Consider the following 18,566-nt stretch of genomic DNA (forward strand, 5'->3'; position numbering starts at 1 on the left):
TAGAAGGTGTTGCTTGGCTTGACTGGTGTTTGTGTGGGTTATGGGTTTGAGTTTGTCATGAAGCTAAAATGAATATTTGAGGTGGATGGCTTTGAATACAATGCAGAGTCCTTTGAAAGCAATTCTCTGGCGTATAGGGAGCCAGTCAAGCTGGGCAAGAGCATGGGTGATGTGTGAATGTTTGGGTAGGTAGAAGATGATCCGGCTGCTGTGCTTTGTATGGCTTGCAGGGGGGCAAGGGTGTGTTGAGGAGTGCACTGCTGAGAGTATTTCCATAGTCCAGCTTAGAGAGAACCAGTGCTTGGAATGCGGTGCGGAAGTCATCAGGAGAAGGATATGTCTGATTTTGCGTAGGAGGTGTAGTTGTAGATTGCATGTTTTGGTGACAGCAGCTATGGGGTGTGTGAAGGAAAGGTGGGGGTCGAAGGTAAAGCCAAGGGATTTAACAGGTGTGAAGAGGGATATTTGTGGGTTGTCTGTGGCAAGTTCTTGGATCAAGGGGGTGAGGTCGGATTTGTTCCTCTGGGGTCAGATGAGGAAGTATCCGGTTTTGGAAGGGTTGAGTTTGAGGAGGTAGATAGTTGTTGATGATGGAGAGAGAGGTTCTGAAGGTGTGGAGTTGTGAGGGGGATGACATTTGGAATCATATTTGTGTGTCATCTGCGTATTGGTGACAATGTACATTGTGTTTGCTAAGGGTCTGTCCAAGAGGTTCAACATATAGGTTGAAGCGGAGTGGAGGTAGGGAGGAGCATTGTGGGACACCATACGTGGCAGGGGTGGGGTCTAATAAGGGGTCATGAAGACAAAGCGGCTCCTGCCAGTGAGAAAGGAGGTGAACCAGTCGAGTACAGTGCCAGAGAGATTCATCCTTTTGTCTAGGATGTCTAGTAGAATGGTGTGGTCGATGTTCTTGAAGGCTGCCGAGAGGTCGAGGAGTACGAGTAGTGCTGTGTGTCCTTTGTCTGTGATGCTGTGGAGGTCATCTACGATGTGAAGAGTAGTGATCTCAGTGCTGTGTCCAGGGCGAAAGCCAGATTGGAAGGAGTTGAATAGGATGTTTCTAGTGATATGTTGCTGCAGTTGGGTATTTACAAAGCGTTCCATGATTCTGGCGAGGTGCAGTAGGATAGTAATGAGGTGGTAGTTTTCAGGGAGTGTTGGGTGGAGGGATGGTTTTTTGATGAGGGACAAGATTTGTCCCGTTTTGAGTGCAGTGGGGATAGTACCATGTGAGAGACAGGAGTTGATGATGTTAAGCTAGTGGGGAGCTAGAATGGTGATGCAATTGGATGCAGCTTAAGGTGGACATGCATCATCCAGGAAGTGTGCAGGTTTTGTTTTGGCAGTGAGGGTGATGAGGGTGTCAGTGTCGATGGGGTGGAAGGTGTCCCATGTGTTGGAATGTTTGGGAGTGGGGGATGTGAGTAAAAGAACTGAAGGGAGGGCTTTGCTGATGTTGTGTATTTTAGAGTTGAAGTAGTTCATCAGGGAGGTGCACACTGCAGTGGATGGTGGTGCAGAAGGTGTGAATAGTGATTTAGAGAGGTACTTGACGATCTTGACTAGTTTGTGGGTACAAATGGTGGCGGATTTGAGTTCTTGGAAGTAATGGGTGGCTTTGGCATTACGTATTGCTGTTTCATATTTAAAAATGTAATGTATTTGTACATTTTCAATAATACATTTGTAAATGGAATGTATTTGTCAGTCATTTTAAGAATGATATGACAATAGGCATCTTAAAGCAGGAGCCTTGTTCTGGTGTGCGTTTAAAAATGGATAACGCTGCCAAGTATCCTTTAACGGTAGACACTGGTAGCCTATGATGGGCTAAGTGCAGTAAAAAAGAAAGCAATGCAGGTGTATTGCACGAGAAGAACAAATTACTTACCCCTGGTAATGTTCTTTCGACTAGATGTTCCTCCCACATATTCCTCATGTTTGATATTCAATATCCAGCTTCAGCTGCTTCGGAAAAATGTTTTATTCTCGGCAGAGCGTGCTGTGCCTCGACATGGTCGACCCAATGTCCCAGGAGTGCCTCAGTCTAGGTTGACGTCATCGTTGAGTACTAATACCATGTGCAGAGCCCGTTGGCTTCAGTTCAGTTTTTACGCCACCCGTATGCAGAATTACTGCCCTTATTAAGTGCCTTTAATTTATCACACTCTAAAAGAGCATACAGTTTACTGGCCGGAAATTCTACAGCGGGGTAGGTTGGGAGGGTCGAGGAGGAATACGTTGGAAGAACATCCAATTGAAAGAACGTTACATTGGGTAAGTAACTTGTTCTTCAAATGGATCGTGTCCTCCCACGTATTCCTCATCTGATGATAGACTCCCAAAGCAGTATTACATTTTTTGGAGGATTATACATTTTTGAATTTTATTACCTGTCTAGGATAGAGCATAGAACTGCCTTCCAGAACCTTCCCTCATTGTTAGAGGTAACTAAACAATAATGTTTTGTAAACGTATGAATTGTAGATCAGGTGGCTGTCTCACAGATATCTTTTTTCTCGGGAACTCCCCTCTGAAGGGCAGAGGAAGTTGCTATGCCCCTAGTGGAATGAGCCTTTAATCCTTCTGTGGGATCTTTTCCAGTGAGCCTGTAACATTCAGAAATAGCCAGTATTATCCATCTAGATAGAGTTTGTTTGGTAACCGATTAACCTATTTTATGTATTGTGTATCTAATAAACAGTTTGTCATGTTTTCGTAACTTTGACATTCTCGAAATATAGAAACTTAGAGCTCTTTTAGGATCGAGCCTATGAAGTCTTTTCTCTTCCTTGCTAGGGTGAGGTGATGGAAAGAAAGTGGGAAGCACAATCTTCTGTGCTAAATGGTAACCAGAAACTATTTTCGGTATGAATGATGGCTTGACCTTTAGAACAACCTTATCATTATAAAAAAAATGGTAAACAGAGGTTTACAGGATAAGGCCTGCAACTCACACACCCTGCGGGCTGAAGTTATGGCCAATAACAAAATAATTTTGAGTGTTAGTAACCTTAATGGACAGGAATGCAGTGACTCGAAAGGAGCACAGATCAGAAATGTTAAGACTAAATTAAGGTCCCAGTTTGGGACTTGGAAAGGAGTTGGCGGAAACACATTAGTGAGTCCCTTTAGAAACTGAATTATTAACTGTATTTTTAAATATGAATCCTCCTCCGAGGTGCGCTTGAATATGGAAAATGCTGCTAAGTAAACTTTAATTGTTCCAATCTGTAGCCCCAGATTTGCCAAATATAATAAAAAAGTTAACACCATAGGTGTATCACATTGAAAAGGATCTACATCATTTTCCTTACACCAGCTGCAATTGCAGTGGTATAGGACTTTTTTGCTGGCCTTCTGGCCGATAGCAAAATCTCCATTATGTCATCCGGGAGGTCCCAATCCTTATATCTCAACCTCTCAGAAATCCTGTGTGAAGGTTGATAGTCTTGACTTCTGGGTGGAGAACCTGAACCTCCTTTCGCAAGAGAAGGTCCTCTCTTTGTGGAAGATGTTTTGCAGGGCAGACGGACATATCCAGAAGGCCCGGGTACCACGTCCTCCTGGCCCAATCTGGGGCAATTAGGATCATGTGTTTCCCAAAATTTCTCAACCTCCTGATCACATGAGGAATGACAGGGACTGGAGAAAACGCGTACAGGAGTGGAAATTCCCAGTCCACTATGAAGAGTCCCCTAGATCTCCTCTTGGGGGAAATTCCCTGGAGCAGAACAGTTCGCACTTTCGGTTGACACTGGTCATGAACAGATCCACTACAGGGTTCCCCAAAGGGTGAAAATCTCTTGAAGGACTTCCTGAGCTAGTTCACAATCGTGGGAAACTGTGCTCTGCCTGCTCAGAGCATCCGCCGCCATGTTCTCCTCTCCGACGAAGTGAACAGCTGATTGAGAGATTCCTTCTTAAATTGCACAGAACCAGAGCTGCATTCCTTCTCTGTACAGTGGTAGTGACCATACACCTACTTTCTTGTTGCAGTAGTACATGGCCACTGTGTTGTCTGACATTATCAGGACATTCTTTCCCCATACAGAGGGCAGGAAGGCCTTCAGCGATAGTCTGACTGCTCTCAGCTCCAAAAGGTTGATGTGTAGTTTGGACTCTGATGGAGACCAACGACCTCTGATTGTCAAATCGTTGGCATGGGCTCCCCACCCAGTGAGTGAGGCGTACTTTACTACAGTTATCTCTGGCCATGGCTGCCAAAAAGATTCTCCCTTGAGAATGTTGTCCTTGCATGCCCACCACAGAAGGTCCTCAGAGACTCTGCTTGGAACTTTCTTTGGTCTGAAATTCGGCCTGAGAATTGGGACCATTGAGTCCCGAGAGCCCATTTGAGGGAAGTCATTCTGAGGCGAGCCTCTGGCACCAGAAAGGTAGGATGCCATGAGACCGAGCAACCTCAAACCTCAAAAAATTAAAGGCCGGAAGTTGCTGGGCACTCTGGAATTTGGTGACCATCTCCAGAATATGTTGAGCTCTCACCTCGGGTGGCGAGGCTTTCCCCAAGGAAGCATGCAGGAATAGTCCCATAAATTGGAGTCTTTGAGTTGGAATCATGTGGGACCTCTTGTAATTTAGGGAGAAGCTCATTCTGTGAAGAGAGTGGCAGGTTATGCTGAGATGTTCCTGGTCTTGTTCGGGTGAACGTGCCCTGATCAGTCAATCATCCAGGTAGGGGTGTACGTGACTCCCCCCTCTCCTGAGACTGTCATGTCTTCTTAAAATCCTTCTGTAGAAGCTGCTAGGCCCCGCAGTAAACAAACACCTTTTAGAAAAAATGAATGTCTATTTAGCGTTTTCGCTTTCAATATGCTGCAGAATATTCAGTTCTAAACTCTGCTTAGACTCACCAAGTTGAACTGTCCTCACACTAGCACGGAAGGGATCATGCATTGAAAATGAAAGCAATTACAAATCTCTTCACGTAGCCAAGCATTCCAATTCCCTGCTTAAAGTTATGCAGTAAAGAATAGTGATTGTCCTTTCTCTCAGAAGACTTTTAACGATGCACAGCTACCTAAACATAAAAACCATTAATTCATGACAAATCTTTTTCTGACTTTGTTTTGCTTATTAAACTGAAGCGCTCCCACCAGATTAGTTGATTGAAGTTCTCTCCAGACTTTTCCTGCTTCTTCAAACTTCAATTTATTCCAAGAGGTTATGGGGTTAAGGGGAACTAAGGAAACTGACCGCTCTTACAAAGGGTATGTGATGAAAGGCAGTTGAAAAAGGGCAGCAAAGACAATCAGCCCTCAACATTCTGAAATAGAACCCAGCTGCTCAGCAACTCCATTTTGGCCTGGGCTCAAGCCCAATCCTCCATTTTGAGCACTGTGCTCAGAAGATCTCTGAAGAAAGAGATTAAGGTAACTAGACAAACCTTTTCCTTTGTTCCAAAAATCATTTCCCACCAGCTTTGAAGTACACCCAGCACCCCTAACAGTATCCACTAGATTCCCAATGTCCCTGACAGTACCCCCTCTGGAAGGACCTGTCCCAGGGCCAACCTTCAAAGGGAATCTGCAATGAAATCTGGAAACGAATAATGGGGCATGGACATCTTCAGCTGCCTCCCAAGACCTCTCTTCAGGACCAAAACCTTTCCAATCAATCGGGTATTGTAATTTACCCCTGGATTTACATGAACCTAAAATTGCCTTAACTTCATATTCTTCTCCTTCAGATTCTACTGCGACTGGCAAGGGTCGTGGTGAAAGACGTGTTCCATCAATCACTGGTTTCAGTAAACTAACATGAAATGAATTATGGATCTTTAGTTCTCGTGGTAACTTTAATTTAACTGCTACAGGATTTAGAACTCTTTCAATAGCAAACGGACCAATGAACCTAGGGCTGAACTTATTTCTTCCCTTAAACCTCAGATGTTTAGTGGCTAACTAGATCACCAATTTGATATGCTAGACTATCTCTTCTGTGTCGATCAGCAAACCTCTTCATATTTCTTTTACTAGCTACCAAAGCACGTTGTGTTCCTTCTAAATTCTTCTTCATGACCTGAATTCTCTCTCCAACCTCAGGACAAGAAGCCTCAAGAGATGCCTCCGCCCTCTAAAATCTGGGATGATAACCTTGATTACAGTAAAAGGAAGTCATCTGAGTGGAATCTTTGGACACATTATTGTAGCTAAATTCTGCCAACCAAACAAAATCAACCCAACCTTGATTGGAACGTAAAAAAACACCTTACATATTTCTCAAGCTCCTGATTTACTCTTTCCGTGAGACCATTGGATTGAGGATGATAAGCAGAAGATAGATTTATCACCATTCCTAACTCTTTACAAAAAGCTTTCAAAAATTTTGAATCAAACTGACTTCCGCGATCAGAGATAATCTGGACAGGCAAGCCATGCAACTTTACCACATTCTGTAAAACGACATTTGACAAACTGGCTGCAGTAACTGCTCCCTTCATAGGAATGAAATGCCCAGCTTTAGTAAAATGATCCACCACTACCAAAATAGACCGACATCCTTGATCTTCAGGCAAATCAACAATAAAGTCTAGAGAAATAGTATGCCAGGGGGGCAGAGGGACTGGTAGAGGATTCAAATAACTAGCAGACTTCCCATGCTCACCTTTGGCTTGTACACACACCTCGCAGGTTCTTACAAAATTCAATACATCTGTCCTCATTCCTTCCCACCAAAAATGTCGGCGAACAAGCTCAAGAGTCTTCCGATAGCCTGGATGACCAGTTAATTTCGTCTCATGACACTCTCTCAAGGCTACCTCTCGAATTTCTGAACTGGGTAAATAAAGTCGATTATCAACCTTGGGTAGACCCTCTTGAATTCTCCTAGTGGGATCTTTTCGAACCCATTCAAGCATTTAATCTTCTGACATCTGTTGTCTAATCAACTCTCCGAAATCCAATTTCTGAGTTGACGCAATCACAGCAAAGTGCTCTTCTCCCAAAACCGGTGCTGTCAAATCTTCCTTCTCCTTAAGACTTCCAGGAAACTGTTGCAAGAGTGCATCTGCCTTTCCATTTAGTCAACCTGGTTTAAAAGTAATGACGAAAAAATTATTTTCAGAGAAAAATAAAGACCATCTGAGTTGACGTGGAGTTGGAGTCTTTGCTGACTTTAAAAAGAGTACATTTCTTTGATCCGTAAGGACTGTCACAGTGTGTCGAGCTCCCAAAAGATAATGGGCCTCATTACACGGAAGGCGGTAAGGGTTTACCGCCTTACTACGAGGTCCCTTTGCGGGTTGGGGAATTTAACGCCTGCAAAAACCAACCCTCAAAGGGACCAGGGAGCTAATTACGGTACCGCAATTTGCGGTACTGTAATTAGTGCCTTCCCCATTCCCATAGAGCCCTATGGGGCAAAAATGGGAATGGGGAAGGGCAATGGTGGAAGGAGGAATTACCGCCCCACCAACCTTGCAATAGGGCGGTAATTCCCCTTTCCACCAAGGCGGTGCCGGTATTTTACAGGCATGAACCATGGCGCTAATAGTGCCATGGTTCACCGCCATCCGTGTAATGAGGCCCAATGTCTCCATTCCTGAAATGCCTTTTTAATGGCCAAAAGTTTGCGTCTGTAATTGTGTAATTAATTTCTGCAGGAGACAATTTCTTTGAAAAATAAGCTACTGGATGTAGCTGTCCAGACCCAGATGTCTTTGGGATAAAAGTACCCTCACTGCGACATTTGAAGCATCTGCTTCCAAATAAAGTGGTTGAGCCGGGTCTGGATGAAGCAAAATCGGAGCAGCCGTAAAATTCTTCTTTAAATCTCGAAACGCCATTTCGACCTGCTCTGACCATTCGAATTTCACTCCTTTTCGCAGTAATTTAGTGATTGGCAACACCTTCAAAGAGAAATCTTTTATAAAACGATGAAAAAAGTTGGCAAACCCCAAAAAACTTTACACCTCCTTCACACAATTTGGGGACAACCAATTGGTAACAGCTTGAACCTTACGTTCATCCATTTCCAAACCTTGAGGACTAATCACAAATCCTAAAAATTCCACTTCTTTGGTGTGAAATTGAGACTTCTCCAACTTAGCAAAAAGATCGTTGTCACACAATTTCCAAGGTACTCTCTTAACGTGCTCTTGGTGTGAAACTTCATCCTGTGAGAGCATTAAAATGTCATCGATGTAGACAATAACAAAGATGTCCAAAAATTCTCTGAGGACCTCATTGATAAAAAATTGAAACGCTGCTGGGGCGTTGCACAATCCAAAGGGCATGACAAGATACTAAAATAAGCCAAATTCTGTCTTAAAAGCGTTTTTCCATTCATCACCTTCATGCACCCTAATGAGATGATACGCCCCCCCCGAAGATCTAATTTGGTGAAAATGTTAGCTCCTTGAATCTGATCGAGCATGACAGAAATTAGGGGAAGAGGGTATCTATTCTTGATTGTAATTTCGATTAAGGGCTCGGTAATCAATGCAAGTTCTCAGGGTTTTAGGGACAAAAAAGAGTGGCAAAGCTGCAGGAGACTGAGATGGTCTAATGAACCCATTGGCCAGGTTTTCATCAAGATACGATTTGACATGTTCATTTTCCGTTAGCGGATATACCCGACTACAACGTATGGGTGCCCCAACCTCCAAGTCAATTTTAAAGTCATATGTACGATGGGGCGGTAATTCTCCTGCAACCCCCTCGTCAAAAACACTCCAAAACTCTTCATAGCACTCTGGCAATTGCCCAACCACTGCCCCAACTATTGTCTACCCAACTCCTCTTTCAGCAAGCCAAAAGGGCTCATTACCTTCCACCTCCTTATCTTCAAGCATATCGTCTTTAGACTTGTTACCACCGTCAAAGCAATGTGATAAACAGAAATTGGAAACTAAACTGACTGACCGCTTCTCCCAATCTACTGTTGGATTATGTAACGTACGCCAAGGCATTCATAGAACCAACAACAGTTGTGGAGTATCGATTAATTCAAAAGCTAATTCTTCTCCATGACCTCCCTCGATTTCAAGCCACAAAAGAACAGTCTAATGGGTAATTGGTCCTGAAGAGAGCTGCATTCCATCAACTGCCCTAACTTGTTCTGGACTATCCTTCTCACTGACTGGAATTCCCAATGATTTAGCCAACTTTGTTTTGCTTATTAAACTTAAGCGCTCCCACCAGATTAGTTGATTGAAGTTCTCTCCAGACTTTTCCTGCTTCTTCAAACTTCAATTTATTCCAAGAGGTTATGGGATTAAGGGGAACTAAGGAAACTGAACTGCTCTTACAAAGGGTATGTGATGAAAGGCAGTTGAAAAAGGGCAGGAAAGACAATCAGCCCTCAACATTCTGAAATAGACCCCAGCTGCTCAGCAACTCCATTTTGGCCTGGACTCAAGCCCAATCCTCCATTTTGAGCACTGTGCTCAGAAGATTTCTGAAGAAATAGATTATGGAAACTAGACAAACCTTTTCCTTTGTTCCAAAATTTATTTCCCACCAGCTTTGAAGTACACCCAGCACCCCTAACAGTATCTACTAGATTCCCAATGTCCCTGACAGACTCGCTGCCATTGCCGCCAACAATTTGGTGAAACCCCTCGGGCGGGGCTCCGCCCGAATGGCAGAATTCTAAACTGATAATGAGAACCGCCAACCGCGAACCTTAGGTTGGCGTAGGGTAAAATTGCTGCTGCTTGCGTTGGTTTAGCACCTCTCCCTCGTCCACCACGAGGGAATCTTCTCTGACTTCATTGACCGGCTTGTCCTCGCCCTCTTCCATTTGAGGAATACAATCGAAAGGACTTGCCCAGCCATGAAGAAGAACCGTAGTATAGGTATTGAGGCTGTCTAATGGCGGTGGTAAGGGATTTAGCCGCCACTTTTGAGGTCTGCAGCTTTTCCAAACCATCATCAGCTTTGCTGCTAAACAGCCTCGGGCCATCAAAGGGCATGTTGAGGAGTCTAGACTGCATATCTGGTGCAAATCCAGACTTCCTCAACTGCGCAAGTCTGCGTAACACTGTGCTAGTTGCCATGGATCTGCTGATGCTGTCTGCAGTATCCAGACCTGACTGGAGGCATTCACCCATTGCTTCCTTGCCATCCATGATGATTGCCAGGAAGCCATCTCTTACTTCACCTTCCGGGATGTGGTCAGCCACCATAGCTACTCAGTCCCACAGGGTAAACATAAACCCTGACAAGGTACAAGTTGCGTTAGTTGACTTTAATGCCATTCTGCCAGCAGTAAATATTTTTCTTGCCCAGGCATCCACTCTTTTGTCATCTCTATCAGGAGGGATGGATGGGTATGCTGGCTGCTTGGTAGATGCAGCAGCCTAAACTACCAAACGTTCTGGTTTTGGGTGTTTTGTCACATACTCTGCGTCGCTGTTGGATGGTCTATATTTTCTAGCAACATTTGTATTCACTGCAGCCGTAGTGTCTGGTGTCTCCCAGTCTGCTGAGACCCATTTTTGTAATGCAGTGTGAAATGGCAAAATGTGATGTTTTTGGGGACCCTGATCCAAAACATCTGTCAAGTCATCCTGCTCCAAAGAAGGAGTAGGCCTGCTCCAACCTAAAAACTCTATGGCCTTACTCATCATTTTCCTATATGAGGAGTCACCGTGGTCAGTAGGATCTGGTTTGTCAAATTCCAGTTCAGGAGAGGTATCTAAACCACTGACTGACTGAAGGTTATCATATACGTCTTTTAATCTAGACTCTTCAGAGATAAATTCATCTGGCACATCAGGAGTGCCATATTGTAACCCAAATGGTGGTGTGTTATCATCTGAAGGTTCATTATCTTCATAGATGGAAGTTAAAGACTTAAAAAATCTTTCTTGGGCAAAGGTTTGACAACCTTTTCCTGGGTTATCACTGGATTCGACAATTTCGAAGTAATCGTTGACAACGGCTTCTAAATTCGGAGTCGATTTTGTCAGAGTAGACTTCCATACTGGTGTCGACGGCTCTGATGCTGATGGTGTCAGCGAAGGTGTTGATGTTGTCAACTTCTTATGCTTTTTCGAAGGAACCCTTGATGGACTAGATTCCTGACTTGTCGAAGCCGTCAATGATTTCTCGGGGGATTGAGATTTTTCTCGATGCAGTACCAGTTTATGGCTCGTTTTCGAAGATTTCGTCTTTGACTTCCCTTTGTCGTCTTTATGCAGATCGACAGGGGCATGGGCTTTCTGCTTACCTTAGCCAAGTAATCACTAGAGGTCGAATGTGACCTTTGATGCCATTTCTTGCCCTTCCTCAAAGAAGACAACGAAGAATGGTGTGATTTACTTCTCGATCAAGACCGTTTAGATTTTTTTAAATCGAGGAGAATCCATCGACTCATCAGTCATTCTCTTTGACCTCTTTGAAGGAGACTTCTCCAGTGCCAATTTACCTTTACACTCCCTTAGAGCCTTTATGGTCATCACCTAACAGGAGTTACAGTCAGAGGTACAGTGACTGGTACCAAGACACCACAGACATATGTGGTGGGGGTCAGTGATCGACATCTTCAATCCACAATCTTGGCACTTCTTTATGCATGTCTTAGGCATTGCTGGAGGCGAAGGGAAAGACATTTCATAGATTGAAAATAACTATCGAAGTTCACAGAAGAACCGAAGCATGGGAGGACACAATCCATTCGAAGTGTGCATGTATTCCATCACCATAAAACTGACATCAAAGTCAGCTGCGATTTGCCTTTTATGTGAGATTGGATATGTTAATTGGGTAATGTACATACTGTAAAACACGTACGCTCTATGAATAGTTTGTATGGAAGATGCACATTCATTCTGTAAATACATCATACATAGCTAAATTCAAAACGTTAATATCTCAAAATTGGCCAAGTCGATTTTCTATTCTTTTGTTTGCCAGTGCGCCAATTCCTGATGAAATCTAGGCTGCCAAAAATTGTGAAAATTGAAAAAGACTATTTTGAGATATTTGGGGCAAAAAAATATTGTCTTTTTCCATTGGAAAAAACCCATGTTAAAAAGCGTTCAACATTTTCCAAATTTTTTAAACTGAAGCCATTAATGTACAATTGTGAAATTACATTGTACAAGTGGATGTCTCAAATTATTACTGTGGAATATTTTCAGATTTGTTCCTGCAGGTTTCATAAATTATTGAGAAAAGTTATTTTCTGAAATGCCATACAGACTTTGTCTTAACTTAAACTATGCCTTGCGCTAGCGCAAAGTCAATACATATATGGTGGGTTTTAAAAAGTTTGAAAAAAAACCTTCCACCTGAAATGTAAAAGTAGGATAGTCCATTTGATCCAAGACACACATTCCACAACACCACCTTTTAGCCCTCTTTGGAAGTTCACCTCCAGTTCTGAGCCACATCTACAAGGCATTGTGGGTATGCAAATTAGCCCAAATAACTGTATATGTATATATTGAGTATTGAGTGTGCTAACATCACCGACCACTGAAGATAAAACCAGCCATGTCATCATTTCAACAATAGCATTGAATTTGGGGGAGTACATATTGAGACAATGATTTCACATTCAGGTACTTAAGTATAAAAGGTCCTTATTTGGATATGAGAAGCCAGAATGTTCTAGAAAAATTGTGGTTCTAATGCAAAGATGGCTTTAGCCACTCAAACAGCTAATTGATGCCTTCCTAATAAAGTGTGCCAGGGCCAAGTAGTGTGCCATTTTGCTTCCTGGACTTCACGTACACACTTGTGTGGTTTTCACCATTCTTTTTCCCCTTGTCTCTGTATGTGGCCATCTTTCTTTCATTTACGAGACCTTCTTGGGTGCTGTTACTATTTTTGTCTCCCCTCTGCCACTGTCCTACTGCTCTATGCATTCATTAACCTTTCTTTGCTCCTCCCCTAGACCATATATGCACCAGTTCTATGCGTACTCTTGGAAACGAGACATGCTTGCCATTTGTACTGCGTTTATTTCTCAATTGAATCAGTATATCTTTGTCATACGCTCTCCCTTTTTCCTAAGATCCTTGAGCCACTCTTTGTAGGACTGATTGTATTAAAATATCACATTTTTTTTAAATATAAACATGTGATTGCCCAAGGAAAGTTCCCAGACTCAATTTCTCCTTCTGAATTTGGGCCCTTAAACGCAGATAAAATATAATTGATGAAATATCACCAGTGCTACACAACAAGGGTGGTCACACATCAATTTCCCATATGAATCACAACCTTCTTCTTGATCCTCCCAGATCCATGTCACAATGGTTTAACTTGCTGAGGGAACCAGACATGTGAACGGCAAGCACATTCTGATGTTTGGTGGCCATTATAGACTTGTGTACTTCTACTTAGTATAGCTGTGCCTTAAATGCATGACTGTGCACTTTTAAGTAGATGCTCATGTTCCCCACATCTGCTTGGTATCTCCTGTATAGCTGATCTTGGTATTACATCTAAAAGGTAAATGCCTTGCTTACCAGCTCCACTGGAATATCACTTAGGAATGCACTGTGAATCCCCAGAGAACTGACCGCTATGGGAGTCACCCTGGCACTTCTGTTTTCTCCCAATAGGCTCCATTTACCAGCCTCCTCTATCACCTTTCACTGAGGCAGTGCTTGTCTAAAGACAAGCTCATCTGGTTTAGGACTCCCTCCAAGGAAATGGACGTGGGGTGGATGCTTTAGTAACCAAAGACTGAAATGCTTGAGAAACAACACTGAGCAATTGTAATGGGGAAGCAATGATAATAATAATAATAATAAAATTAAGTTTTTATATACGTGTTAATATATCCTTGTTTAATGATACTCAGTTTTTCAACCTTGGAAGGATAAAGGGCTCGTCAACAATGGCGCGGTTCAAACTAGCAGCAGTGAGAGTTATCCTTGTGTCAGATGCAAGCGCTCTAACTTGTGAGCAATTATCTCCGACAACGCCAAGGTTTTTACTTGAAGCTACTCACTTTCATTTTGGTCATCTGGTATCTGCAGGATACTCGATTGCTGCGTCATTAACTGTTTCTCACTCCCAGGACTGGATGCTGGATTGTTCTTGGCCTCATCAGGGTTGGCGAAGTTGGCCTGGGGAGGGCTATTCTCCTGCAGTTCAAATGCTTGATTAATGTTCCCGTTTGGCTGATCGCCATCCTGGGCGTTCTGCTTCTCTTGTGCCTTCAGCTCATTAAGCTTCTTCTCAGAACTGTGCAGCTGTTCCAGCACGGCCTGAGCTATGGGCACCATCATGGCGGTGGTGGCAGTGTTGCTAATCCACATGGAAAGGAATGCCGTCACAAGCATGAAGCCGAGCAGCAGCCTGCAATCAGGATGCAAAAAAAGTAGAGAAGATTGACACCTAACCTCTATTCAGATTATGAATGAGCAGATCTCCCTTGTAAAAACAGGGAACTATGTAATGTATGATGAATATTGTTAACATGGGAAAATCAAAGCAATACTATTATATACTATTTTAATAATATCACATAATATTTACAAGCAACAGTACAGTTCCTACCAATATTCGCAAAGAAATCTATGCACAAATACACACAATATTGTGAAGCACAATTCATCATACAAAGGACCAAAAAGCAAACAGTGAAGCGCAATTTCATATATGTACATTCCTGTGCAAATTTCCTCTAACAAGCAGCCCATCCTTAATGAACAAATAAAATGTATCAAACAGTCCTAAATATGGTCTAGGTGTCGTTTTTGTTTCATAACTCTATCTTGTTATTTCTGTTGGTACTCATCCAACATTACATCCAGACACCAGTAATTGTTAATCTCATTAAAGGATTGACTGGCTTGCAAACATTAATGTCCATCCAATCACTGATTTACTCAGTAAAAAAACATTTTTCTTGTAATGGTTTCGAAGTGTATGGCCAATTAATGCCATTTCTTCAACAATGATTAACAGTTTAGATCACAATTTGCGGAATTGTACGAGAATAACAACTTTTGATATACAGACTGACATTTTACAGAATAGACTCTTGAACTAAAGCTATCCTTCTGAACTAATCAAAGTAGAAAAAGAGCACAACATGCTTACTGGGAAAATCTGTTGCATGTTGAAGAGAAAACTAAAACGAAAGCCATTTTAGAAAAAAGACTCTTGAACCAAAGCTATCCTTATTCAGTTATCACGCAAAATAAAAAAAGAGCATGACATGCTAACTGGGAGAATCTGTTGAATGTTCAAGAGAAAATAAAATGAATGCCAATCCGCTATTGTTCTGTTAATTTAGTAAAGCAATCAAGAGCACAATTTTAAACAATTGACAATTATTGCATGCATTTGATTCTTCGTTCTCTAAACCCTTGTTTGCCTTTAAAATAGGCAAAAGTTTGAAACATAAAAAAGTCAGGGCCAGACGCACTGTGAATAAACAACCATAGACCATTCCAGGTATGTGGAATGTTCCACTGAAAGGCCATGCCTCCAGTGAACATTGTAAAGCATGTACTTTTTCCCAAATATTAACCAACCTTAGTGATAAAGGCAAAATTCAGGAATTAGGAACAGATGTCACATGGATATATATATCTGAAGAAAGAAACGTGCGGCAAAGAAGCCCCACACAAGTGCACTCCTTCGCCAATCCACACAAAAGAAGGAGCAAATCCGTCCATAAGTTGGTACACTGGGTACTTTAATGGATGCCCTGAGCCCAGGGTAAAAACGAAACTGGTGTATAACGCATTTCACTACACACACGTAACTTGTTCACATACAAATTAAAATAGGGATATTGTCAGCATTTATACACACTGTATGGTTCATTACAGAAATGGTCAGTCCTTTGTCAGTGTTAATGTCACACCGGCTCCACTAAATTACTTCGTAAAACTGATGGCTATTTTAACATGTGTTCCTATGCCCATTTGTGAGCTTATTTTTAAACATAAGCATTGCATGACAACAATAATTAGCGAATGTAGAGATTAAACCATGGATATTATTGATATGTGTGCCTATTCTACGGATAAATCCCGACTTTTGTACACATATTGCATATTTTGCTGGGTGAACAAAAAGGGTACACATAATAAGTTAAAATCAAAAAATGTAACAAATCCTAATCTTTGCTATGAATATCCAATAATGATTCATAAGCAATCCACATACCCTTTACAATAAAGTGCAGAGTGCTGTAAACCAGAATATTAATTCAAATTTAATTATTGATGTGCAAAAATTGCAATTGAAGTTACTTGCAATTTTTAAGAAACGTCCTAGCCACCACGTTTATTATACTGGGGGACAGAGGGATGGGGGAATAGAAAAAAGGGAAGATCTTAAATGCATACCACAGAGGTTAAAACCCCAGAGTACACCACTCACTTAGTTACACAGGACTCTACACATTCTAACAAGTCACACGAAAGGCAATTATCAAAAGACAGTCAAAATACTAAACTAAAAACAATCTCTTCATCTTTATCAGAATCATCATTTCAATAAAGTGCCAAGCGCTGTAAACTTAATGTGTGCATTCACAAAATATTATAAAGACACCATGAAATGTTCAAACCAGCCCATTGAGAAATTCCCATACAACGGTGCGAACTTTGAGCCCATCGCAGTACCCTTCAATTGTTTATTAAATTGACCATTAAATAGAAAAACATTGTTTGTAAGACATAGTTCATCATGCCAAGGGTCATCTCCGTATGTTTGAGAAAATGTTAGGATCTGGTATTAAGGAAAAACTGTCTCGCCTTCAAACCCATACTGTGTCTAATGGATGTGTATAAAGATACCACATCCATACTAGCCAATAAACTGTTGTTTTCCCACAGAATTTGATTGATTTTACTCAAAAGGTCTATGGTGTCATGCACATGGTAATGAACAGTGGAGAGAAAGGTAAAAGAACTTCATCATTCAATTTAGACATATTTTCCAACAAGGAATCTACCAATGTCACAATAGGTCACCCTGGAGGTTTTTTCATACACTTGTGATCTTAGGAAAAAAATATATCTGGGAGTTACTGAATTCTTTTTCAATAAGAATTTACAAATATCCTCATCCAACAAGCCATCCATTTTCCAATTATTCAATAACTCCTCTAACATTATTTCCATTTAATTAATTGGATTGTTAGCTAACAAGCCATAACAGGTTGTATCTTGCAATTGTCTTATTTACTACCCATATATAATACTTTCTATTAGTTAGGATCACATTTCTGCCTTTACCCGATGGTTCCAATAAGATCTTTCAATTCTTGCAAAGGCATCCTATTTTAGTACTTAGATTGTTATACTGTAGTTGATCTTTTCTTCAGAGTTATTTTTAGATCATTGATGACCAGGCTTTGAGATCTGTCAATCAAGCCTCCAATAGGTACAGTGGGATTTAATTTGCATTTTAATTTGTTTTTTGACCACCAATCAATGCTTATCTCCAATTCTTCCCAGATTGGAGGCATCACAGTTTAATCAGGTTCTAGTTCATTCTCTAAATGTATGAGACTCGTAGGAGTATCTAAATCAGACATTGCAATATCCGTCCCGCCAAGTTGGGCTGGCACCTTCTTTTAAATGTAAGGATTGGTAAGGAAAAAGCTCTTTAAGTGTATTTTGAGCATAAACTGGAAAAGGTCCATGCAGGTCTGCACGTAAACAGATTTGGAGGTGGAGCAGAAATTCGAACCCAAATTCTGAACACATTCTTGGTCTTTAGTGAGCGTATGATTAGATGAGTTTATAATTTTTGCATGGGGACCTTTTGCTACTTCTTTTTGATCCGTCCCCCATAATGCGATGATCACTCTAAGCCGTTGTTGGCTTCTATTCTTCACTCTTTGACCTCTTCTATTTTTTTTCCTGCTCCTCTCTCATTGCTCCTCTTCCTTTCCCTCTTGTCGTTTCATTTAATCTGCTGTCTGTGCAATTTAATTGTACTCCTCCCTCTTCATTGTCACTTGTGGAGGCGTCCGACTTAGCGGTCGAAGGTAAAGTAACATCTGACACTGAGGCACTTGTATTAATGGCAGTCTTATTTTTAGGTTGTTTACGCAAGTAATCACACCTATGTGCAAATTTGTAAAATCTTTCAGTCTCAAAGTCCTCCTCATCCCTAAGGAACTTGTATAGTTTTCTTTGCTTGATCTCTTCCTCATGTGATTTTAAATTAGTCTCCATATTTTTACTTAAAATCTTGCCTTCTTGACTCTGTGGTAGAGCCTCTATTTTTGCTGATATTTCCTCTATTTTATTAAGAATCTTTTCCCGATCAATATTGGCATACTTAACAAGTATACTAAGGAACATTTTAGAGCAAAGGTTTGTTGCGTCTTCCCATTCTTCCAACATTTTAGGATCCTGTTAATCAAATGAAGGACAGACTAGTATTCTTAAGCCCTTAAGTGCCACGGGTGAGGTATCTCGTCCTTGGGATTATCTCCCTGTTGCCAAGGACGAGATGTGTCGCCCATGGCACTTAAGGGGTTAATGAAACAGAAAACGTTAGAAGGCATTGAATGGCGAAATACCAAAATCACCAAAAAAGGCCTTGGCACTGGGGGGGGGACTCATGGCAGTTAAAAGGTTAAGCCTCTTGAAATACCCCCCACAT

The 18,566-nt window shown here is 41.6% G+C and overlaps 1 protein-coding gene across 1 annotated transcript in view; it reads right to left on the reverse strand.

Annotated features, from left to right (window-relative positions):
* The window catches only part of LOC138488402 (solute carrier family 13 member 2-like), a 418,056-nt gene that overhangs the window by 228,718 nt on the left and 170,772 nt on the right, over window positions 1-18,566 (reverse strand). The window contains exon 4 of the mRNA XM_069615342.1: window positions 13,936-14,285. Coding sequence (XP_069471443.1) covers window positions 13,936-14,285 — 350 coding nt within the window. The remainder of the gene's footprint in view (window positions 1-13,935; window positions 14,286-18,566) is intronic.

The sequence above is a fragment of the Ambystoma mexicanum genome, chromosome 9 (genome assembly GCF_040938575.1).
Source record: "Ambystoma mexicanum isolate Mex_15411 chromosome 9, UKY_AmexF1_1, whole genome shotgun sequence".
In the NCBI taxonomy this organism is placed as follows: Eukaryota; Metazoa; Chordata; class Amphibia; order Caudata; family Ambystomatidae; genus Ambystoma; species Ambystoma mexicanum.